At 35.5% G+C, this 26,824-nt stretch overlaps 1 protein-coding gene across 1 annotated transcript in view; it reads left to right on the forward strand.

The window, feature by feature from the left end:
- Window positions 1-26,824, forward strand: part of LOC109077226 (disintegrin and metalloproteinase domain-containing protein 12-like) — a 93,825-nt gene that overhangs the window by 46,539 nt on the left and 20,462 nt on the right. Inside the window, exons 5-11 of the mRNA XM_042735998.1 lie at window positions 5,682-5,758; window positions 9,176-9,365; window positions 12,002-12,067; window positions 13,504-13,575; window positions 14,580-14,749; window positions 14,984-15,068; window positions 18,075-18,223. Of these exons, the coding sequence (XP_042591932.1) occupies window positions 5,682-5,758; window positions 9,176-9,365; window positions 12,002-12,067; window positions 13,504-13,575; window positions 14,580-14,749; window positions 14,984-15,068; window positions 18,075-18,223 (809 nt within the window). The remainder of the gene's footprint in view (window positions 1-5,681; window positions 5,759-9,175; window positions 9,366-12,001; window positions 12,068-13,503; window positions 13,576-14,579; window positions 14,750-14,983; window positions 15,069-18,074; window positions 18,224-26,824) is intronic.

Raw genomic sequence — 26,824 nt, forward strand, 5'->3', positions numbered from 1 at the left:
TTTCACAACACCGGAGGGTGAGATTTCATAAAGCATTGTGACTCTTTCAGCTCATTCAGCAGTTTTTCTCAGCAGTGTGAGGCAATATGCATCCTTGCTTTGTTTGGATGGGAAATGAGAGTTCAGGTCATCCAGAAACAGCAGCAGTCCTCGACCTGGATGTCATCAGTGGGAGCAGTGCTGAGTTTGGGCTTCAGAAACTGATTTGGGATGTTGGAACACAGAATAAGACAGATGCTCTCTGTCAACCTGAGTGCAGAAAGGGATGTTTCTCACACGCATACAAATTCCAGTTTTATTGTGCAGGTTTTGGGGATTGTTCGGAAAAGTTACATTGCTCCTCTTGATTATTTGATTTTCATTATTTCGTCATTTTCATTATTATTATTTTTATTTAGAAATTGATAGGTGAAGTCACAGTATTCTGAACTGTAATGCAATATTTATGTATTGATGCAATTATTTGTGCATTTCAAATGTATACTTTTGATGCAAATTAAGTCAATTTGGTTAAAAAGTCGAGTGCGAGTTGCTCTATGTATGTATGCTCTATGTGTTATATATATATATATATATATATATATATATATATATATATATATATATATATACACACACACACATATACAGATTGCATCAATGACAAAATGTATTATCATACACATGTATATTATTATTAATATTTGTATTTATTTATTTATTTATTTATTTATTATTTTCTATTGGCAGATGCTTTTATCCTGACATATATTGCATGGAACTGGGACTGGGATGCATCCAGCTCTGTATTTTCACATTGTTATGTTTCATCATTTTTATGTGTAAATAACGTAAAGCAGTCACTTGCATATATCAGCCATACTGCGCTTGACTCATTCTTACCATTGCGTGCTCTATCATGCACACCTGGCCCTAAAACAACGTTCCACAGCGCTGATCGATTTCTACAGTAATTGATGTATTTGCTGCATCCAAACATTTGTGCACCAGGCAACAGAACAGCATGTTTTGCGCTGTAAACGGGATGAATTGTGCCGATCTGATGAGATCCAGGGCCCAGATGGAGTTTACTCACTCTTGTTGTGTTCCAGAAAGACTTGAGGAGTGTGTCAGTGTGTGTCTGTTCTCCCAGACCTCCTCCGCCTTTGATTAAGTCTGTTTTATGGTTGTGTGTGCGCTGCCGTTATTTCATCCTGAAGCAGAACTCCTCTGAGGCCCATTTGGACTCGCTCATGGACTCCTGTAGCTCCAGCCTGACGCTGCCCAACACCCGAGAAGGGATTAAATAGTCAGTATATTACAGCGATTAAAACAGGAGTTTCAAACTCATTTTAGATCGTGAGACAAGTTTTTATTTGTTAAACCTCATGGACCTCATGGAAAGTGCATGTGCTCTGCTGGAGTTTATGAAGTCCAAATTCAGCTTTATTTTTTGCAGAAAGCTTATATACGAAGCTGGCAATTGTAAATATGCAATTGGAAATGTATTTATTTACTTATTAATTATTTAGATTAAATAACATAGGTAGTGGACAAAAATTTATTTAAAAATAATAAAAATTAAATTAAAATATATTTTAGAAACATTTGGAGTTGAATTAATTTTTTTATTAATATTATTAATTTATTTTTTATTTATTTATCTTAAATTATACTGAATAACATAAAGGTGGTGGACACAAATTTATATATATATATATGATAAAAATTAATAAAATAAAATTGGTGTGAATGAACACTTTTAGAAACAGGTGAATTCAATTTCAAGGTTTGATTGTTTGTTTGTTGGTTTAAAAACACACAGGCGATGGATGAAAATGAATCAAACAAAAATGGCATAAATTGCACAAACGTGTGGAGTTGAAGGGAGGTTTAGTATGATCTCACTCATCATGTCTCTGCTGTGGCCCACAGTATGAAGCGACCAAGTGATTTAACACTGGACCTGAGGCTGACCGCACACCATCTGTTAGCCTTTACATCACTAATAAGACATATATTCAGAACATGCATTTGATCACATTTAATACCTTTGTTAAAGTTGCTGATTGTTTAAAGTACAGTACATCAATGTTGCTTTTGCCTTACAGATAGTAGTACTGTGTTTTATTCAATGTTGTGCCATGTTAAATCCCATTTTGCAGAATTATGCATATTTCACCAAATAGCAGTACAGAGCATACTGAAAGATCTTAATAATAATGCTGCATATTCTCAGTCTGTGTATGATTGTAGGGTAAATCATTTGCATTGAGAATAACTGTATTATTTACATGTATTCATTTATGTACTCATTTGCTAGGCGCCTGTTTGTTGAGTCTGTTCAAATCCTCATGCTGTATACATAGAGTTATGATTTTAATTCAGCTGGCGGGTCTGTGGCTTTGTTAATGGAAGTGGAATGTCTTTTTTTGTCCGACGGCTGACAGGAAACAATGCGGTGATGGACACCATAGTTCAAGGCGCTGTGTGTTATGATGGATGTCCTCATGTTCCTTTGACTGAGACTCAGAGATATATGGAGGACTGTAGTTTATAGCAGGACATGCTCTTTAAATAACCCCAATGTCACTGGTGTGCTGGGATGAATATGAAATAAAATGAGCTTTATAAAGCAGTAAAATCTGAGTGGATGAGCCGCATTTGAAAGCATGATACAGTGCAGATGCTATATTAAAGGCAAGTTACTATATTGATCGGCAACCATCAAAACAACCTACAGCTTTCCTAATGAGCTCTTTATTGGAAATATTAATCAAAACAATATTGACACGAAAAAATTTAAATTTTGTTGCTTGCTCTGATTGGACTTAAATTTAATAAGCCTTTCATAAACATTAAGAAGGTAAAAATTTAGTAGGAAAAAAATACATTTTTGACGGTAAAAAAAACCTAAAAAAAAAAAAATATTAATAATAACAATAGTTATTGTTGGTTTGGGTATTATTTATTTACTTATATTGAATATCAAAAAGATTAATAAAAAATTAATAAAAATAAAATGGCATAAATTAAACATTTTAGAAACAACAACCCTCACTTTCCTAACAAGCTTTTATACTGTTTACTGAAAATATTCATCAAAATTATATTGACACAAAAGAGTATAAATTCTCTCTGATCTTGCTAGAGATAACTAACTAATAAAGTAAAAATATTTTTGTTATTATTTATTATTATTTTTATTTTTTATTATTAAATTTTTTTAAAGTAAAAAATAAAGACTTTTAATAATAATACACTTATATTTACTAATTTACTAATTTATTTATTTATTTAAAATTGTATTGATGATGGATGAAAATTAATAAAATAAAAATGCTGTGAATTAAAATATTTAGAATTTACAAACTTAACTTTCTAAATCCTACAAACTGAATAATAAAATTGATAAGTAATAAAATACCTTTTTTTTTCTTTTTTTTTTCCTTTTTTTCCTTTTTTTTACAAAAACAACTGCTTCTGTTTCCAGTCCAGACAAGTGATGTTCTGTTCATTAGAAAAAACTGCTCTGTCCTGAAGAGCCTCTGGCTGCGTACAAACACACGGCAAAACATCAGGAGCGACACTCGCATTTACATGATGGAGAGAATCTCTGAAATCAGCATGCGCTGTGAGCAGAATACAGAAGCAGATCTATACAATCAAGAGCTAAATGTCAATAGATTTACCATGCCTTCTGATTTGATTATGTCATTCGCAGTGCCTCATTTGATTGCGGTTTATTCCATTATCATAAAAGAATGAAAGTAATCAGACATTTGCTTTGTTTTTTGTCAGATTTTCTATGTCTTTTGACTCAAATCAAATCAAGTCTGTAATGTTGTAATTGATTTGTTTGGTTTGTTTTATTCACAAATGGGTTTCTTTTGAGAGAATGAGAATGTTAAACCTGTTGTCTGCTTGATTGTTTATATTTTTACAAGTAGAAGGTCTTTTAGTGTAATTGTACAAACATCCACCTTCAGCTCGTGCTTAACATCTTAACAAAATCACATTAAACAAACTTTAAAATCATTCATATTATGTAAGGTTTCAGAGGGTTAATATGCGATTTAACGTCAAAATGTGAACAATAAAACCATTCTTAAACAGGTTTTATGTAAATTTTGGTAAAAAAATCAAGTCATACTCCACATTCCATACCAGATGGGGGCAGTATGCCTCAATAAAGTGAATTGGTCTACTCTAGAGTAACAAACGAGAAACGGTATAGTCTCTATGCTCCGCCCCTACCTTCACAACAACCCTAGAGCCATAGCCGAAGCCTAAGAGGACGTTTTGCCTCCAGAGGAACGTTGGGTGATGTCAAGTGATTTTGAAACATGACATCTTCAAGCTACTCCCCTTCACCTTACCAGTGAATATGTTCATATTACATTTTGAGTTGTATATACACATTATTTGAATTAAATTAATTTGACAGACAGCATTCTGTCAACATCATTGGGCAACATCAACAGCTGATTTTTGACCAAGCTTAGCGCCAACCAACGTAACCAGAGCTGCCAACTCTCAAGCATTCACCGTGAGACACACGCAATTGACTCTTTTTCACACACGCTTTCAAAAACTTGACCGCTCTGAATATAGTGAGTGAGTGCGCGCGCGGCCGGGGCGCTCTCCCTCTCTCTCTCTCTCTCTCGGGTTCATTATCATCGAAGACATTTCAAGCTTCTTAGGTAATGTTACATTTTAGCATCAGCTTGGTAAGACGGGCTTTGGTAGATATCACAGGTGAAAACCGGATCGGATCTGTGGGTAAGTTATAGCTAGCTAATTATCAAACGCAGCTACGGTTAGCCATCGCTAACATTAGCACGTTTTATCGAACAGCCTTCGATACATTTCTATGTTATAACTTCCCGAAAAAAATACGCAAACATATAAAACAAACTTCTAGCGAAATACTAACAGCATCTTACTTACCAATCCAAAAGAAATGTTGCAAGTTCGGAGTCGAACCTCATTTCTTTCAAGTACATCAGTTGTCTCCAGCGATGGAAAGCAGGTGCCGATGTTTACTCTGTTTCGGCTCCTTTTCTTATCGGATTTGATTTGTGATTCCGAGTGCGGTTGTTTCCCTGTAGCGGGTGGTGGTGGTAGGTGTCTCTTGCCAAGGGCTTCAGCCATCCTTCCGCTCTCTTCCCTGAACTGAAATGAAGTAGTGGGCTGTACCTTCCACACGATTGACATCAGGTTCAAGTACGCCCACAAGCCGTGCGAGTTATTCGTGTATTGCAGGTTGGCTGGTGGTTATGTTGCTCCGCATACCGCCTCCCATGGCCGAGACTGGTATTACGACACCTGTCGGGCCGTGGCTAGTAATGCTAATGCTAATTAAGGTTGATATCTCTGCAGCACTATAACTTGACATTTTTTTTAATGACATCATCGCCCTTATTTCTTCTCATTCTTTTGATGCGTGTAGGTCATTTTTTGGATATTTTTACCTCAATTTTTACACATGGCACCTTTAAACATTGAATTTTTTTTATTCTATTGTGTTAGCTAACAGAAATGATATTGAATCAGTTTTATTCAATTGCATGTAAAACAGCAGGAAGTGCAAATGTTTCTGTGCATATGATTAGTCCATTTGATCATTTACCCTGACTTTACTTTAAAATACATTGATGTACTGATGTAAACATCTGAACCTCCTGTCTTTTGTGTCTCAGGTTCACTGCTACTATCATGGCGAGGTGGAGGGTCACCCGGGGTCAGAGGTCAGCCTCAGCACCTGCACAGGACTCAGGTGAGTTAGGGGTCACACGTCTGTACATTACCCTCACCTCACCACCTTCCCATGGTGCACTGAGCTCGGGGTCCGATGTTACATCAGGAAACGCCTGAGGAAAGGGCATTTTAATTACAGCGTGTGAACTTCAGCATCCTCCAGAGACACGATACACTTCATGTTTTAATTATGAAAAAGCACACTTAGGTTTTATTCATTACCCGAGAAGGGATATTCAGATAGTTTCAAAAGTGAAGAGTGTGATGTTGCATGAGGACGTTGCAAGTCAAATAAAGTCACATTGATTTCTATAGCGCTTCATACAATATAGATACAAATTAAATACATTTCTAATCTTACAGTAGCCTACATTTAGACTAAATGCAAATGCAGATGGAATGGCCTACTAGATCTCTCTCTCTCTCTCTCTCTCTCTCTTTTTTTTAGAAAATTTATTTTTGTCCATTTTTCTATATTTTTCTGTTATATTTGAAATATTATTTTTTACTGTTCAGGTCAACTGAGTTAAGTTGATTCAGTTTACTTCAATAACAATGTGAAACAATTACAAAGCAAACTCAATTCAACTATAAAGCAATAGAAGATAATCGTGACATTATTGAGCTCAGTGCAGTTCAGGGTTGATTCAGTTTAGTTCAATAATAGTGCAAAGTTCATCAAATTATGAAACAAGCTTAATTCAGCTTTAAAGAAGCTCTACAGAAAACAATAGTGAAGTTTTTCAGCTGGAGTCAGTTCAGTTGCATTCAGTGTCGAGGTTGCAAAGCTTATCATTTCTGAAACGAATGCGATTCAGCTATAAAAGAGGAAAGCAACTGACCTATAACAGCTTGTCAGAGCGTCACCATAATAACTTTATATTAACTGATCATGCGCCACAAGAGATGCATAAAGTTGATTTTCACACTTGGACCTGCGAGAACGAGCGCGGCCCGGATACGAGGATTTATGACAGCGATAAAGTGTGATACGCGTCTCCTTCCCCAGAGTCACGCTGCTTATTGTACAGCTCTTTATTTCACCTTGACTCGGTTTTTGTGCCGCAGTAACCTGTCTCTCTCCGCCAGGCAGACAGACACGAGCAGGTCTCCTCTGACAGAAGCAGCCAAAACAAATGGCTGCTGCTTTAGTTTGGCAGAGTCCAGGGTTTCCACGAGGATCTCATGCGGTGGAGAATGTAGTTTTGAAACTTCTGGAAAAGCCCAAAGCGCTGGCTGTTTCCCAGCTGAGGAGAATGTCGCTTAAATTCAGCGTACGACTCGAAAGTGTGAGAAAGGTTTGCGAATGCCGATCCAAGAACCACAGAGTGGTAATATTAGAGCTCGGGGGAAGATTTATTTAGCCAAATATCCTACAAAATGGATCGTCTGCTGACTAACAGTGGCTTGGATGTTGAACTAAGCCGCTTTCCAAAACGTCACGCTGTCTTATTTTGTGGGAAAACGAGAAACCACTTCCTCTCACAGAAGAGTTTCTCTCGCCGTTTTGTGTTAATGTTGTAAAAGCTTCTTCTGTCTCGCTCCTATTCTGTGTCTGCAGTTCCCAATAATCATAAATTATCAGTGCATCTCAGCATTTGAGAGCACATTTTGGGAAAAGTGCTGTTCAAATAAGTACAAATATTTCACACGGTCTCTAAATTAACATGAGGTCATGAAAACTGCAAGCACAATAATTATAATAGAGTACAGATGTGGTTCCACATGAATGCTACAAATTTAATTCATAGCAGGAGGTAATATTGTTCTGCTTTTTACCGTAAAAGCTTGAAAATATTGCATTTACTTCCTGATTAGCAACATTTCCAAGAGATGCTCATTTAGAAATGGATTGTGTGAGACTGAAAAGTATAGACTATTAAGATTTTTGTAGATTTTTTGTTGTTTTTCGCTGTCTATCAAAATTATGTAAATATTAAAAAAAGACAGGAATGTCAAGTTCTAATAGAATTTGACAGAAGTAGTTCTGCATAAATCACAAATTTGATTAATAAGATATTGTATTTGCATTCTGATAGCAACTAGAAATAGATGCTAGACATAGAGTACAGACCAAAAGTTTGGAAACATTACTATTTTTAATGTTTTTGAAAGAAGTTTCTTCTGCTCATCAAGCCTGCATTTATTTGATCAAAAATACAGAAAAAACAGTAATATTGTGATATATTATTACAACTAAAATAATAGTTTTATATTTGAATATACTTTAAAAAAAATGATTTATCCCTGTGATGCAAAGCTGAATTTTCAGCATCATTACTCCAGCCTTCAGTGTCACATGTAACATCCAGCTCTATCACATGATCATTTAGAAATCATTCTAATATTCTGATTTATTATGAGTGTTGGAAACAGTTCTGCTGTCTAATATATTTGATGAATATAAAGGTTAAAAAGAACTGCATTTATTCAAAATAAAAAAAAAATTCTAATAATATCTATATTCTAATAATATATTTTCTTTACTATCACTTTTTATCAATTTAACACATCCTTGCTGAATAAAAGTATGATTTTATTTAAAAAAAAAGAAAGAAAAAAAAAAAATTACTGACCCCAAATTACGGACCAGTAGCGTATATTGTTATTACAAAAAATTTTATAAAACATAGCTTCTTTTTATTTTTATTTTTTATTTTTTTTACTTTTTATTCATCAAAGTATCCTAAAAAAGTATCACGTTCTGAAAAAATATTAAGCAGCAGAACTGTTTCCAACTTTGATAATGAATCATCATATTAGAATGATTTCTAAAGGATCATGTGATAATGATCATAAAAAATTCAGCTTTGCATCACATAAATAAATGATAATTTAAAGTATAATAAATTTAAAAACAATTATTTTAAATTGTAATAATATATCACAATATTACATTTTTTTTCTGTATTTTTGATCAAATAAAGGCAGGCTTGATGAGCAGAAGAAACTTCTTTCAAAAACATTAAAAATAGTAATGTTTCCAAACTTTTGGTCTGTACTGTAGATTGTGTGATACTATAATTTATTTACAAAATATTGTAGACTATTTATATTTTAGTGCAATATGTGCATAGATTTTAATAAATATTGTTTTTCTCCACATTTTCATATACATTTCTATATTTCACTGTTTATGATGAGACAGGACGATTTACACAGTTTACTTGAAATTTACTTTTTTTTTTATTGTGCAGAACTTTATATGAGTTTATATATTTTTTTTATTATTGTTCAGCCAAATTATGAACATATGAGAGAGAGAAAAGTTAACATGTCAAGTTAACTGCTCATATTCCCAGTAAACTAATACATAAATGTTCTTTTTTAGTGTTATATCTAGTTATTTCTCGATATGTTTACATGATGCAAACATGATTGTAACATGAACATATTTGGATGTTAACTGAACACTGTTCATTGCTTCGTTCTGCAGGGGACTGATTTCACTTGAACATGAAGTGTATGTACTGGAGCCGATGGAAGAGGGGAACACACACCGTCTTTACAGAGGAGAACATCTTAAAGTCACCCAGGGAACCTGCGGACACGGTCACAACATTTCATACCCTACAGAGATGATGAACACTACAGGAGCCGTCTTCAGCTCTCACAGCAGTCAGAGGGTGAGTCCAACACACAGCATTGTGTTTAACTGCTCTAATGTGACACATTTCTGAATAAAATATGTAGGGTAGGGCTTTTATCCATGATGATTGAAAGAGAGCTGCAGTAACAGTGACTCATCCAATGGCGTGTGTTTGGGGCGGGACTATCTGTTTGCCTGACCAATGACAGACCAAAGAATGACCAATTAAGCAGATATAGGGCAATAAAAATCTGAGAATACTTGAAAGACTTTCCCTCAGCTTTAACTCTTTATTATTTTATTGCACACTCTGTGGCTTCTGATCTTGCACTATACAGTTTTTATCTTGTTTACATTTTTATTTATTTAAAATTGTATTTTATTTTATTGTTTTATTTAAAAAAATACATCACATTACAGAAATAAAATAGTTTGTTTTAAAAAATTTCAACATAGTAACACTGAATCAGTCAATAGAGTGAGTTTGGGGGCGGGACTATCTGTTTGCCTGACCAATGACGGACAGCTGGGGTGTTCAGGAAACCTGTTCTGTTTAGTGAAGCTACTGATGCATAAAGTGGAAGATCTTTCTTTGTTTGGTCAGTTTAAGGACCAAGCCGTGAACACTGAAGTGTTTAATATGACAGAATTGATTGCTGTTCTTCCTCTTTCAGAATCTCAATACAAACTAACTGTTTACACACAAGAGAGTCATTTTTGAGATTCAGAAACCGGTTTTATTCTCTCCTGAAAAGCATTTATCCACCATTTGCTACACACACAGCCGTTTCTGTGCCTGATGTTGTTGCTGACTCAATTTAGACTCATACGTTTCATCAGTTCAGCAGATATCGGTCTTGCTGTGGAAGTCGTGTTTTTATTCAGTTAGATGCTTATCAGCTTCCCTCTTCAAAGAGAAACAGGTGAAAAAGTCTGCTAGGCGGTACGACCCTAATTCATTTAAACTCGAAGCCTGACACAGATGAGTCTGGCCTTTCATTTCCATTAATGGAAGACCAGTCACTGGAAACAATGAGAGACAGCTTCCATTGAGAGCGAGAGGACTGATGCTGAATGCATGAAGACGAGGGTCACCTTCATCTTAGCCTGTCCTGGCTGGACTCTCATTTAGAGTTTGGATTGGAAATTGGATCCTGTTGCATGTGTTTAAACAGTCTGTACACATATGTGATCTGATTTCTCATGTGGTTATATCCGGATATATTTGGAGTTTATAGTATTTGCATGACCAGTTTGTCTGAACTCATACTAGAGAGCCATTACTTCACAGTTTGAGGATTTACTAGTTTTCATGAATCATAAAGCCCTTCTTTTCACACTCCAGCTGTGAACTGAAAATTAGCAGTTATATCTGACCGATGAAGACTTTACTAGATGAAAATTGTATAACCACTACTATATATAATTCATATGCAAAATTAACGGGGGCTTGTAATACTTTATAAGTCTTTATAAAGTAAGCAGTTGTCGCGTGTGTGTATAATGAGAAAGCCATTGTTGAAAACCAAAGAATAACCAATTAAAGAGTTATATGAACATAAAAACGCTGAGATTTACTTGGAAAAACTTTTTCCCTCAGCCGTAGGTCTCAAATATTGTTAAAGTTTACTAGACATTTGATTTCTTATCTTGCACTATCCATATTTTATTTTATTTCCCTCAGCCGTATTTAATTTTATTTTTTTATTTTATTTTATTTTATTTTATTTTATTTTATTTTATTTTATTTTATTTTATTTTATTTTATTTTTTATAAAAAACTAAACATATGTATATATATATAAACATTTTATTATTTTTATTTTATTTTTATCGTACACACACACACATACACATATATACTTTGTATATAATTTAAAGAATTTGAATAGTTTTTAAAAAAAGATTAATAAATTAAATAGAAGTTTATGAAATATTTTATTGTTTTAGTTAATTCTTCTTGTTTTAGTTTATTTACTATATAGTTTTTTGTTTGTTTGTTTGCTATGTTTTCTATATAAATTTTTGTCTTGATATATTTTATTAATTTATTTTTTGATGAGTCAGATTGGATCAGAAAATCAGTCAGCAAGTCTCTACAAAAAACATAAGCTCAACTAGAAAAGAGATTTCTTTTATATAGCATTAATTTGCTTTCACTAATTCCCATACTTTACATCAATTTGTGTCATTTTAATCATTGATGACTTCAATATTATCCTAAAATAGGTAAAATAGTAAAAATGAAGAATGAGTAGGTAGGTGAGAATTACTTGAAAGACTCTGCATTTGAAAAGAGACGTTTATAATATCTATAAAAGACAAGTGGGTCTTTCACACGAGTAAATGAGATTGCCAGGCAATCCGAAGGCTGTTAAAGTGAACGGTCTCATGGAAAGCACATTGTGGTGGATCAGATGTAGTTTGAGGGCATTGCTGAACCCAGTAGAGGATGTTCAATCACACACTGCTCTGTTAATAGAGGGCACATTCGGAAGACAGCCGAAGACGTCACCTCTGTTCCTTAAAGGCCATATAGACTCATAGCAAAATGGTCCTTGGGAGATTTTCTAAAAGCTTCTCGAGTGCAGGCTCTATTAACTGTGTCCTTCAGAAGAAGAGGGTGAAGTTCTATCTTAATCATCTTCTTTCTGTCCTTCTTTCTCTCTGCAGCATAAAAGAGACGCTCAGAGCAGCACCAAGCATGTGGAGTTGATCATCGTCGCAGACAACCGCGAGGTAATAAAGAGACGCTCTTGATCTCACACGCATCTCCAACCTTCAATCATCTAAATCAGCGGCTCTAAACTAGTGGGTCGTGACCCAAAAATGAAGCGCAGATCTGCTTTACTTAGGTCAAAGACATCAGCGATGCTCAGAGCAATCGATAGCTAACCATATAATGCTGCTCATCCTCAAAAACCAGAACAAAACTACATCAAGTAAAAGAAAATTAGATCCAGACTATATGAAATATTGATTCACATGCAACAAAGATAAACGTTGTATTTCAGAAGCTGATTTATTGGTTGCCAAGTGCATGAAACCATCAAAAGATCTATCTATCTATCTATCTATCTATCTATCTATCTATCTATCTATCTATCTATCTATCTATCTATCTATCTATCTGTCTGTCTGTCTGTCTGTCTGTCTGTCTGTCTGTCTGTCTATCTATCTGTTTGTCTATCTATCTATCTATCTATCTATCTATCTATCTATCTATCAATCCATGTTTATACATTTTAAAAATTAAATACAGTTTTTATGATTATTCTGAAATTTAATTTAATTAGTAATTTTTTGTGCTTTGTCATTGTTATTAGCGTTTGTTTTTATGAATGTTTGCAAATACTTTTGTCTTATTTTATTTTAATTTCAGTTTTAGTTTTATTTCAGTTAGTAATTATAGTACTTTAACTTATTTCAATTACATTTCTAATTTCCAGTTAGTATAAGTTTGTCATCTGATATCAAATTTTTTTAATGTCTGCCTTATTTCAATCATTTTTTTTTAATTATTTAAACATTTTTAAAAAATAATTTAAATAGTGTTTAAATAACTGTATGGCCCTGGACCCGCTGATTTTCACCTAATTAAATCATTGTAACTCCATTCATTGGCGTGAGACTTCCATAGCTGTGTCAGTGCAAGGTCATGACCGCTTGAGCCTGAGTTTAAGAAAGTCAAGAGGTCAAAGGTTTAAGCAGATTAGAGGGTCATTGTTTGTTTGGACAGGACATAAAGACGGCCAGCTGTGACCTCTTGACCTCTTTACTGACTGTTTGTAATGTGCATTAAGAAACTCATTGTTTACAGTATAATTCTTTCTACCTTTCAAATATCCTGTTGTGGTTTTTTGTGGAGAAGAAAAATTGTTGTTGAAGGAGTTAGAAATAGTGCATTTCTTCTTGCCTTGCTAATTTTACTTCAATCAAGCTTCCGTCCTGAGTTTTGTCTCTCCTGCAACAATCACAGCAATTTCCAGTCTGTGCTTTTATTTTGTAAAACTGACAGTCTGGACTTCAAACACTGCTGGTCGTGTTTGGCTCAACATCTGTGTGCCGCTGCCCGTGGAAAATGAATTACCTCATGTGACATTTACCACAGCCGGCCAGTGAACGGCACATTTGGCTGCAGTTTAAAGACTTTTTTGTCCTTCTATATATTTCAGTATCAGAAACAGGGGAAAGACGTGGAGAAAGTGAAGCAGAGGCTTGCTGAAATAGCAAACTACGTGGACAAGGTAAACTTGGAAAGCATGTCAACATGCTTAATGAATGAATGAATAATTAATACTTGCAGGAAACATAATTTAGGAGGAAAATTCTTAAGTTAACTTGAAATGTTCTTATTTAGTCATTCTTATCTGCATTATAGCGTTCAAAAAACAAGCAAGAAAATTCTATGTGGTAGGTACATATTTGTGCAACAGCATTCTTGTATATATTCAGTAAAAAATTAAATAAGTGCAATAGATATGTATTTATACATACGTGTCATATGTAATAATTATATAAAATATCATTATATAAATGTAAATTGGATTACATAGTTGTAAGTCTGAATATATAGTTAGAAATCTGAATATAGAAAATGAATGTATAAATAAAAGTAAATCTAAATATATAGTTGTAAGTCTGAAAATATAGACGTAAATCAGAATATACAGTTATACATCTGAATGTATACATGTAAACTGTATGTAGTCATAATTCTGAATATATAAATGTAAATTGGAATATATACAAGTTTGAATAAATAGATTCAAAACTGAATATATAAATCATGGATATATGGATAGAAGTAAATCTGAATGTGTAGTAGTTATAAGTCTGAATATATAGAAATAAATATGAAAATATAGTTAAAAGTTTGAATATATTAATGTGAATATACAGTTATAACTGAATATAGGCCTATAATTGTTTATAAATCTTTAGTATTTAGAGTTACAGTATAATTCTAAAATATATGTGTAAATTGGAATATTATAAATAGAATATTTAAAATATATAAGTGTAAATTGGAATATTATAAATAGAATATTTATAAATCCTGAATATATATATTGCAAATCTGAACATATATTATTAATATAATGTATTTAGTCAATTTCTTTGTTTTTTAGACGATTTCTAGCATGTCTTGATTTGTTTTTGTGAAAATTGTGTAACTAAAGTGAGTTGTTACCCCTTGAAACATCTGCTGAAATCTGCTCTGCTGATAGCAGGCGCTGCCGTGTTTCAGTTTTACAGATCGCTGAATATCCGTGTGGCTCTGGTGGGGCTGGAGGTGTGGAGTGACGGAGACAAATGCTCCATCACACAGGATCCGTTCACATCGCTCCACGAGTTCCTGGACTGGAGAAAAGTCAAGCTGCTCCCGCAGAGACCGCACGATAACGCTCAGCTCATCAGGTTTGACTGCTAAACACATTTAGTGCTGAGGGCCGGCAGGTGGAAAACACAGCATGCGGTTTACCACCAGAATCAATGCACTTCTTCTTCCAGGAAGAAGTGCTTTACTATTTATTATTTTGAAACGTTGAAAAATGCATGAGGTTTTATTCACATATTTTTATTTAAAACACTTTACACACAGCCTGCTGTAGATGAGCGTGTGTCACATGACTTCCTGTTTTCTCGCTTCAGTGGCGTTTACTTCCAGGGCACCACCATCGGCATGGCTCCCATTATGAGCATGTGCACTGTGGAACAGTCAGGGGGCATCGTCATGGTGAGTGACATCTGTCAATCATTCCTGATGACATGGAGGTTTATTGATATTTTTGAGCATTTCAAATTTTGTATTCATTTATTCATTTTTTTGGCCTTTTTTTTTAACAGTATATCTACTGTCTTATTTGAACAGAGTTGATTCATTTGAAACCAAAGAATCTTTTTTTTTTTTTTTTGTGCAATGTTATATTATTTATATATATATATTTAATATAAATAAAATGTGTGTATTTTGTGTGATTTAAAAAAGTACCTTGTATCTAAATGTGTGTGTGTTTGTGTGATTTAAAAGGTGCCTTGTATCTAAGTGTGTGTGCGTTTGTCAAACAAATCAAAAATAACTAATCACATTTTTCTGTAATTAATTGCATATTAAAATAATATTTTTTGTCATAATATTATATTATTTTGTCACACTGAATCTCTAAATTAATAAAGAAACAACATAAAGATGGTATATTTTAAATGTGTTTAATGTCTCGATGTATTATAGCCACTGACCATTACAGTATAATTTAAAGCCATTATTTTCAACATTTAATAGGCTTTGAAATATATATCACACGTGTAATATATGTGTGCTATAAATTATGTATATATATTTAGAATTTACTTTTATGTATATCACATCATATCTCTATTATATGTATTTTTAGTCCCATTGCAAGTATGATTTAGTTCTTGAATCCAGAGGTGATCTGAGGTTGTCGTGCTTGCTAACTTTTAGAACTCTCCTCTTTTTCTGTGTCAAATGAGGACAGTAACTCACTCAGCACGGCCATCTAGAGCCGTTCCCTTAAATCAAGCCAACACACGATAACATCCGGCTGAGACACAAAATCAGAGCGGAGCGTCTGAGCTTGATTTTAACAAGTTAAACTCTTGTCACATTTATAGCCAGCTACCTGACTAATAACACCTCCGGTTTAATAGCACAAACTATTGCGTTCATTCTGCTTGCATGTGTTTCATGTGTAAAATTGACCATCTCAATATTTGCGTTTTGATTGAGGGTCCCATTATATGAAGCCTCTCCATTATAGATCATTATGGTCATATGTGGTTTCCACCACAGTATTTAGTCTTTGTCAGTCAAAACAGCAGACATGCATGTTTTCTTCATTGACTCGTTCATCGGATGTGTTTTATTTCCTTTGGCCGCCTCTTGAATGTCAGACTTTTGTTTTTGCTGTTTGATCGAGTGGAGTTGCCACCATAAAAGCCACAGTATTTCACCGAAACATGGCACGATCTCATGACATCCTGTGTTCGGAAGAGGTTTTGTCCTCATTTGACCAGTTCCCACTAAACCAAACTAAAGCTTCCTGAAAATGCAATGAGATACACAGACATCAGCAGATTATATGATTGTGTTTAGCTCCCCGGGCCGTCAGAGTTCTCCAATCTCACATCCACTGGAAATACAACTCACAAAATGCCATCAAAAGAGATTAAACGGAGCGCAGATGGAGACTTTTGCTCGAGTCTCCTGCTTCTCTGATTTATATGCTCCACGAAAACCCCAGCAATCTTAAATTTGTGTCCTCTAGAGAGAGAATTGCGTTCAGACATAAGCATCTTTTAACCAATGAGGCTTTTGGAAATCCAATTTGCTGTTTTCCTGCTTGATTTCAAACTGATCTGGTTCTTTTAACAACGTCTAAATGGACTTTGCACACTCCTGTCTGTCAAACGCTCCTCTAGTGTGAAAGCAAACTGCATCATGCATATTTAAATCAAGTTGTTATTTTCTTGACAAACGTGCATCCTTTCTATGCAAATGAGGCTCATTATAGAATGTGCTGGATTCATAAGCATCAGCATTTTTGCGTGACACAGTTAGAAATGCCCAAAGCTGGCAGGAGAGTAGTGTACCTTAACGGCAATATAATCTAGGGTTCAAAAGTTTGAGGTTGCTCACTGAGGCTACATTCATTTGTTCAAAAAACACAGTAAAAGCATTTCTGTGTTCTGTTTTAATATATTAAAAAATGTCATTTATTTGTTTGATTTTATTTTTATTTTCAGCATCATTACTCCAGTCTCCAGTGTCACATGATCCTTCAGAAATCAGTCTAATGTGCTGATTTGCTGCTTAAGAAACAATTCTGATTATTATCAATGTTGAAAACAGTTGTGCTGCTTCATACACTGAAATAGCTTGTAAATTTCACCCAGAAAATTATAAACAATTTGAAAGTAGAACAGATAGAATTCAACATTATTTTCTTGTCAAATGTACTCCATTAATCTGTTTTATTATACATTTTTTACAGTGTATTTTTTGAAAGTTTTTTTGAAAGTTCAAAAGAGTAGAATTTATTTGAAATAGAAGTCTTTTGAAACATTATAAAAGTCTTTACTGTCACTTTTGATCATTTTAATGCACCCTTGATGATTAAAATCATTAATTTCTAACTGACCCTAATTTTTTCAAATCATTTTGTTCCAGAGACTCTTTAGTTCTGAGAGAGCACCTTCTGAGCAATAAAACTTTCCTCTGCACATTCACGCTCATAATCACTCAGAACTGAACTGGATCTGGCGGTTTTCCCTCCTTTTCATTTGCTGTTGACGTGTTTGGCAGACACGTCCTCACTAAAGCGACTGTAATTGTGTCTGTCCTGCCTCTTGAGCACACACCCTTCCCCAAACAAAGCCTGCAGAACGGTCTGCAATTACAGCAGCGGATCTCCAGTTATGCTGCTCTGATGGATTTGTGGAAAAGTAATTATAAAGGCTGTTAGCGTCTGCTCATTATGGATCTCATGTGAAAGCGTTTTCGGAGAGAAAAACAAGTGCGCAGGAGGAGAGATGTGGGGATAAATGTAATCTGGGGAGGGAAGGTGGAACAGGACGGATAACGCCTCTCAGGTCTCTGGGGTCACGGAGGAAGAAATTGCTCTTGTTTGTTTTAAATTGAAATTGATTGCTTATTTGAATTCACCAAGCATTTATTTTTATTGTGTTTGACTGATGGTTGCTCGCTCTCTTGGTCTTCTAGGATCACTCTGATAACCCTCTCGGCGCTGCGGTTACTTTGGCCCATGAGCTCGGACACAACTTCGGCATGAACCACGACACGCCGGAGCGCGGCTGCGGCTGCAGGGCCACTGTGGACCGCGGCGGGTGTATCATGACCCCCTCCACTGGGTGAGAAAACTGCACTGGGATCCTTAAAGCTGATGTGTGTAATTGTTTTTATGTTCAATCCAATATTCCTTTATCGGTTTAATGTGCTATAATAAGGGCATTCACAATTTCACACTGAGGCTCTGTGATGCTTTCAGAAATTTAATTTTGGTTCTGGTCGGGGGTGAGGCTACCTGTGTTTCCTGACCAATGACAGACATGTTTGGAAAACATTATTTTTATAATCACATTTGTAAATTATATATATATATATATATATATATATATATATTATATATTATTTATTTATTATTTATTTAAAATATTATTATATTTTAAATATTTAAAGATGTTGGTGTGATATGGTGTGAAATTGGTGTAATATTTAATTATTTTTATTTTTAATTTTTACATTTTTTATTAATATCTCTTACAAATATTAATATATTTTAGTGCCATAGAGGTAAAAGATATTTTAATTATTTACAAATATAAATAGTTAATTTAAAAAAAAAAAAATTTTTTAAAATAAATATCAGTATATTTTAAAAAATTAATACATTTTTGTGTTATAAGTTGACAATTGTTTTAAATATTTTTAAAATATGAATATTCCATATAACCATGACAAATATTTTTGTATTTTTTAAATATTAATATTTTTATTTAAAAATATTAATATTTTTTATGTTATATATTTTACATATTAATAATTGTTAATGTTTTTTAAAGTAATCTACAAGAGGTGTGAGGTTTCATAAGAAGCCTATTATAAAATATATAATTAATAAATAATACAGCATATATATAAAAATGTTTTTTTTTTTTTAAAAGGAACCGTTGACCTAAAAATGTAAATTCTGTCATTTTCTCACCCTAATTTTGTACCAAATCTGTATGACTGTTTTTCCTCAGCAAAACTTAAAAGAAAATATTGTGAAAAAATGTATGTTTTTATTAAAGTAATTGACCATTTTTTTTATTCATTTTATTTTTGTGAAAGTTTTGTGAAACAGAGTTTGTTGTTATTTGGATTGCATTGTTTTATTTTTTGTTTTCAACTGAAGAACAAACAGCCCACAGTAAAAGTTCTGTGTAAAATCCAGTCAAATCCATCAGCTGACTTTGTCAGTGTGAATCAGTTTTTTATTCTGTTTCACCCAGAATTTCCAGCCTGCTCGGCACATGACGGCTCTGTCTGTTTGTTAGCAGTTCACTCTGTTTCTGCCTCGTTACTCCATAATGAGCTCCATTTGGTCATCTGCACAACAGCAGACTTTAACACCCCACCCAGCGGGACAGCATTAGCCTTTAGCCTTTAGCCACACGCTCATTAGCATGCTTCCTGTTGACCCGATGGTTCATGACGTCTGCATCACGCAAACCAGCTGAGAGTCATTTCATAAACACATCAGAGCTTGTGCAGAGCTCGCTGCTTATTTATTCTGTCATCTGTTAGACGGGACGACCGGTTTTATGGTCAGATGTTCTGAGAGCTGTGATGAAGAAATAACTCTAAACACATGAATTAAACACATTCGTACTAAACATGGAGACAATTTTAGCACATACTGATTAAATTCGTTAAACAATAAGGGTTTGATTAAACTCTTTTTAGGAATAAACTCACTTTTTTAGCAGCACATATTTACTCATCAGAAAACGATTGTGTATTTCTGGGAAAGTTTCTGTTTTATGGATCAGGGATATTAAAGTTAATTGAATATTATATATATAAACTTAAACATTCATACACATATATAAACTCTTTATTGTTATTTCATTTCTCATTTTAATTAAGTTTTAATTGCTGTATTAAAATAACTAAAACTAAAACTGAAGTAAAAAAAAATATATAAAACCATTATAGGTATAAAAAAATTACAAAAGGACAAAAACAAACATCAAGACTACTAAAATTGTAACTAAATGCAAAATAAAAATGGAAAATAAAATATTATCAAATAGTAATGAAATAAATTAAAATATAGTTAGAATTATATTCATGTTTCAATAAATAAATCATATTTTTAAAGTGAGTTTTAAACCTAAATTGAGGTTTATATCTTTTAAATGAGGAAATGTGTGTGTGTGTGTGTGTGTGTGTGTGTGTGTGTCTCTGTGTGTGATTTATATATATAGCAGTTAATAAACATCTTCAAATGCTGATTGTGATTGTTGTCTGAATAAAGTCAAATATCACTGGGTTTAAGAAGAGCACTTGAAACAAAAAACGTATAGATTTTCAACTTTATTGTTGAACTTTTGGCTTTTTATTGGACAGAAACAGCAGCGATTGCCTGGAAGTTTAGAAGAGATGGGAAATGAGGTCAACATGCACAATGATGGACAGGCAGTGGGTGTTTCTGATTTCTCATGACACCTATTTCAGGTATAGAGACATTAAAGCGTGGCATTCCCAAGAAATGGTTTGCAGCAGTCTTGAGTCTGTAATAGTAGTTGTCTTTGATTCCAGGCAAGTAAATCACACATTTGCAGGCCGTGTTAGATTTTCTCATGAGGCAGATGGTTGTGCACCGGCCAACTCAATCCCAGAATCCTCTAGTGTGTATCAGTTCATCGGCACCAGTGTTTTAGCTGGATGGCACCCATGAAAAACCCGAAACGCGACGCTCCATGATGTGCTCATAAAGAGGTGTCATGAAGGACCGGACGAGAAAAACAGATCTGATCCAGAGAGACAGAAAATAAGAAACATATTTGCCATGTATTTGTACAAATGAGAATCTGGAATCAGACAATTAAGACGAATATTTCTTCCATTACAGCGCATTAGTCTGCGTCTCCTCTCACAGAGCTTTCATAGATCAAAGCGTCAATGAATTTAACATCACAGCAGGTGCTCGTTTACGAGCTTCACATCTATGTAATTGCATTAATTAAGACGTGAGTGGTGAAAATCCCTCTGAGGTTTGAAGCAGCTCCTTCTGATCTTCTCAAGGAATCTGATTTCAAGTAGCTGGACTTTATCGCCACTTATTCTGAACAAGCACCGCCCACTTAGACAGGAAGGGACTGCTTGATTGACAGCTCAAGCCACCAGTATGAAGTTTTTAATGTGATGTTTTCGAGCTGGTAGATCTGAATTGACTCCTTTGAATTTATGAGTGTGAATTTGAATCGAATAGGTCAAGTTGAATTGGACAGAAATGTCCTGAATTGTAATTTAAAGACATTTAACTTTAAGATAATGCATACCGGGAGATAAAGTGTTCTTCCACCCTGGTTCACAAAAGTTTGAATTTATTCAAATTAATTGTATTTGTAATAATACATACTTACAAATATATTTAATGGACCTTTGTCCATTAAAATAAATGTTTACATTTTATTAAAATGTCCATGCATAAATATAAATACTTTATAACTAGTAGATCATATAGGTCATACAGTAAATGCATAAGAAAACTGTAGCTGAATATTCCCCGGATCAAAATTAAGGGGGTAGAAATACTCATCAGAGCTTCATTTTTAAATGTATTTTAAGTTGTATATTTATATTTAAAAATGTAAAGTTCTTAAAATACAAGTTTAGTAAAGTACAGTAAAAAAGTATTTTAATAAATATAATTTATTATTTTATAAAACAATTTTTTGTGTTTTAGACTGGAAAACAACATTTCCCACAGTGCATTACCTGTGTTGAATTTGTTTCTTTTTTTTATGAATTCTGATTAATACACGATACACATATATAAACTTATAATTTATTATAATTTAATCATTTATTTATTTAAAATCTATTTTCACTCAATTCTGCTTCCTGTTTGCTACCTCAATTAAAATTAATTTAGCATTTTAGAACTTAATTCTAATTTCATCTCATTTCAGTTCATTCATTAAAAAATAATAATAATAATAAATATTAAGGTGCATTTCAGTTTGTGGTTAGAAACAAAAACAATTTGAAATCAGAAGGCCAGCGACCAAAGACAATATGAGACATAACAATCAAAACTTACAAAATACAATGAAAGTCAATGGGGTCAAATGTTGTCTGGACCCCATTGTTCTTGAAAATATATTCTTTAATGTTCAGAACAACATGGGGAAGAGTAAATGAACAGAACTCGACGTTTTTAAATGAACTCTCCATTTAAATATTACATAAATACTGATGTAGTATTACAGCAGAACTCTGTAGGCGACTCTCTCCATTGAGCCCACAGCTGCTGCGGCTCCTAACGCTGCTATATTTGTTCCTGTGTTTCTGTAGAGCGTTTGGAAGCTCCTCATTCCCTCGTAGAGAACAAACCGCACTCACAGCGAGATCTCTGAGCCCGTGGCAGCGCCTCCTGTTGAGCCCAGTCCAGAGGAGGTGTTTGAGAGCTTAGACACACTTGAGTCGCTGTGGCTTATCTCTGGGCTGGCATCAGGAGGCAGGAGGAAGCATCTGCTTATCTCTCACCCTCCCGTAGGCTCATGCCACCCTGATGCTGGCCGTCGTGGGTACAGTTGGTCCAGCGAGCATGAGGGCCGATGCGAGCCAGATTTTCGTGCTCGAGTTTGCCCCGTGGACTCAGTGCACTTGCCAGGAACGAAGCGAACATCCCAGTATTCGCTGACTCTGATGCATACTAATGGCCACAGCAAAGCCAACTGGATTCTGAAGCAAACGCTGGTCCATGCAGAAAAGAGAAGCCGTAGATCTGAGGATGTAGGAGGAAAACGCTGCCCAGCTCTTTACTGGATGGTTGGCAAATTTTGAGTTTCAAAACTGAAAACACTTGTTACACGTTCCGTTTAAAGAGACGACAGTGCTGCCATCGTTTTGTCATTGCAAACCTTTATGAATGTCATACAGGTTATGTGGATGGAAAGACACATTATTGTGATGTTTTATCGAGAGGATCGATCATAAAATAATATAATAATATAATACATAATTGGCATAGAATTTAAAACAAAAGAAAATATATGGTATATACTGTATTGAATTATATAATAAAAGATATATATATGTCTATATATATATATATACTGTATATATAACTGTATTGAGAAGCCTGTGACAAAAATGCAAAATATGTTGGAAAATGTACATAGATGGGATCTATATAATGTTAATTTGTACAAACAAATGCCACAACCAAATTTCATATAGTCTGATGTTGGAATTGCAGACCAGAACCAGGCACCCTGGATGGATTACTGCGGTTCCTGTCGCCATGCAGTGTGTTTGACAGCATTGACAGATGTTTCTAACTGCATGACCACACACATCACAATCACATCAGAGCCAATCAAAGCCGTCTGTGCCAAACAATTTCAATAATTCAAGAGCTATTACAGAATACAAACTCATCACAATCACACAGGACTCGAGTAATTCTCTACCTCCAAAAGAAAATCAAGCTACAACAGGCGTCTTATGAGTTTGCGTCTGAAGAACATGCATTAAGGTTTCCAGTCTGTGCTTCATCTTTAGCCAGTAAAGCATGTTGTATGTATTTAAAGAAGTAATATTCAACAGCGGTGCAGTCTGAAGATGAGCTCTGAAGCTCTTCCTGTTCATGCAGAAGTACTGAGGCATGCTGGGACTGCAGTCAGTCTTTTTTTTTATTTAAGAAAGTCTCTTATGCTCCAAAGAATGCATTTATTTGATCAAAAATACTGAAAAAAAGGTAATGTTGCAAAATATTATTACGATTCAGAATAACTAGTCTTATAGTGTAATATATTTAAAAAAGCAATTTATTTCTGTGATCAAATCTGAATTTTCAGCATCATTACTCCAGTCTTCAGTGTCACATGTTCCTTCGGGAATCATTCTAATATGCTGATTTGCTGCTCATCAAACATTTATTGTTATTATCAAAGTTGTGCTGCTTAATATTTTTTGTGGAAAATGTGTGTGACACATTTCTACTGATTTTTTCATGAAAAAAAAATAAATTTGCTGTATCTTTTGATCAATTTAATGCACCCATGCTGAATACAAGTTTTACTTTTTGTATAAAAAAGGTCTTATTGGCCCCAAACTTGGCAATAAATGAATGGCATTTATTGATTGATTGATTGATTGATTGATTGATTGTATTGAATACAGTATTTGTGTGTATACATATTTAGGGTCTGATTATTTTGCATTAATGCCCACAGTGTCACAATACGCTGCCGGAAGGAACACGGAGTTGAGAATAACAGAGAGAGAGAGAGTATTTATTAATCCAACACAGGGGTACATCCAACATGGAAACAGGAGGAAGACACACGTACTGACTTGTAGACCCGACAAACACGGACTGACATGGGTATTTAAGGACAGGATAACGAAGGGCAGACAGGTGGATGGAATAACTTAATTAACGGGGACATGGAACACATGGGGAAGAAACTAGACACACCTGGAATCAAATTAACCAAACACGGGAGACCGAAACTGGGTCACAGGGGCAAAAGACACACATAAAGAGTCCAGGAGTGTGACATTACTCCCCCTCCCGGTAGGTGCATCCTCGCACCATAGAAACAACAGAGGGAAGGGAGAATGGGTGAGAACTTGGGAGGAGGTTCCGGTGGAGGACGGACTCCCGGGAGGGGGCCAGCAGACATGGACCACGAAGAAAGGAGCCAGGGAGAAGACGATGGAGGAAGGAGCCAGGGAGGAGACAGGAGGGATCTGGAGCAGGAGGCTTAACGGCCCAAGGTGGAGCCGACGGTGGGAGGAGCCATGCAGGAGGAATGGCCTTCGACTCCAGGGGGCCGACCCACGGCAATGGAGCAGGTGGAGGAGGAGCCCGAGGAGGAGACAGAGAGCCGAAGAGCCAGGGTGATGGGGAGGATCCGGAGGCCCTAGGAGGAACTGATGGCTCTGGTGACCGATGCGGAGATGTGGATCCGGAAGGCCGCAGTGGAGCCAGAGCGACAGAGGACTGAGGTGGAGCCGAGGGGATAAAGGAGGCAGACGGAGCCGGAGGGACGGAGGCACGAGGCGAAGCCAGAGGAGTGGAGTCCCAAGGCGTAGGATGGACGACACCAGACCAAGGTGGAGCCGGAGGGACGAGGGAGCCAGGTGGAGCTTGTGGACTGCCGTGCCACGGCGGAGAGGAGGGAGCTAGGAGCCATGGTGGAGCCAACGGGTCAACGGGCCCAGGCAGAGTCCAGGCCTCGGAGGCAGGAGGCGGAGGTGAGAGATACTCCAGCCACGCACTGGAGGACACATTCTAGGAGACGACACTGGAGCGAGCTCTGGGGCTGGAGCCGACACTGGAATTAGCCATGGTGCTGGAGCCGACACTTTGCTTAACTTAATCTTTATAGTGATATTTGGCATAACATGCAGTACATATAGTTAAATATTCTTAGATTAAGTAATTTTGGATAATAAAGGGGCTGTAAAAACGTCTTGGAGCATCTGTGTGTTTAATACTCAACCTCCAGATCTACAGCATGTGTTGTAACTCAACCAGTCATACTGATTTAATTCATCAGGATGTTTAGTGATGTAGCATTCATTGTGTTAATGAAACCGGCCGAGTGCAATGATTCACACCTGCATCGAGTCCTGCAATCACCATCCCTAAATCCTCCTAAAATCCCTCCCTGATCACAGATGGTCTTCACCATCATGAGCTCATCAGCCAGTCTCATAATATGCACCATATGCTTCTCTCTGGGAGCTCGATCACGTCGCTGTCAGTCACAAACGAGGGCTGTAATTTCTCTGGCTGTTGGGTTGTTTGTAAACTCGGGATTTCGTCATGTAAATGCTGCAGAGAAAATTTTTGTTACGCTCCACAGGGAAGCAGTGATATTCATAGTGGATTTGTGGGCCACTTTTACTGTGTGAGTGTGTGTGTGTGTGTGTGTGTGTGTGTAATTACAGTGATATCATCTTCACCATGCGTGGAAGTGTTTCTGTGTCTTGTGGTAAACAGAAAACTAAAGTACTTAAGAACTAGAGTTTTACAATTTCTGAAGAAAATAAGATGTCTGTGCAATCAAAACTCACCTCCACAATATTAGGGTGTTGTGGGCTGTTGCCAAGGTCTTGGTTGGTGGTTGCTATGTGATTTTTAAAATGTTTGTGGGTGGTTGCTGTGGCATTCTGAGTGGGTTAGGGTTGCTATGTTGTGAGTTGTTAGTAGGGAGTTGCTATCGTGTTTTTAGAATGTTTGTGGGATATTTGTGGGTAGTTGCTAGGCAGTTGCTATATGGTTGTTATTGCATTCTGGGTTGTTTTTAATGGTTCTATATTGCCTGAGCATTGTGGGTGGTTGCTATGTGAAGAGTGATACTAGGGAGTTGCTATGTTATTTGAAGTGTTTTTAGAATGTTTGTGGGTGGTTGCTAGGCAGTTGCTATTTGGTTGCTATGGCATTCTGATTGTTTTTAACATGTTACTATGTTGCCTGAGAATTGTGGGTGAACGCTATGTGTTGAGTGGTTACTAAGGAGTTGCTATGACGTGTTTTTTTAGAATGTTTGTAGGCAGTTGCTAGGTAGTTGCTATTCCATTCTGAGGTTTTTTTTTTTTTTTTAGAATGTTTGTAGAGCAGTGTTTTTAGTGTTGTGGCTGCTATGTGTGGTGGTTCTGGTTACTAATGTTTGGTCTGGGGGGGTTGCTATGTGGTTTTTTTTTACGTTACTACATTGCCT

The sequence above is a fragment of the Cyprinus carpio genome, chromosome B12 (genome assembly GCF_018340385.1).
Source record: "Cyprinus carpio isolate SPL01 chromosome B12, ASM1834038v1, whole genome shotgun sequence".
NCBI lineage: Eukaryota > Metazoa > Chordata > Actinopteri > Cypriniformes > Cyprinidae > Cyprinus > Cyprinus carpio.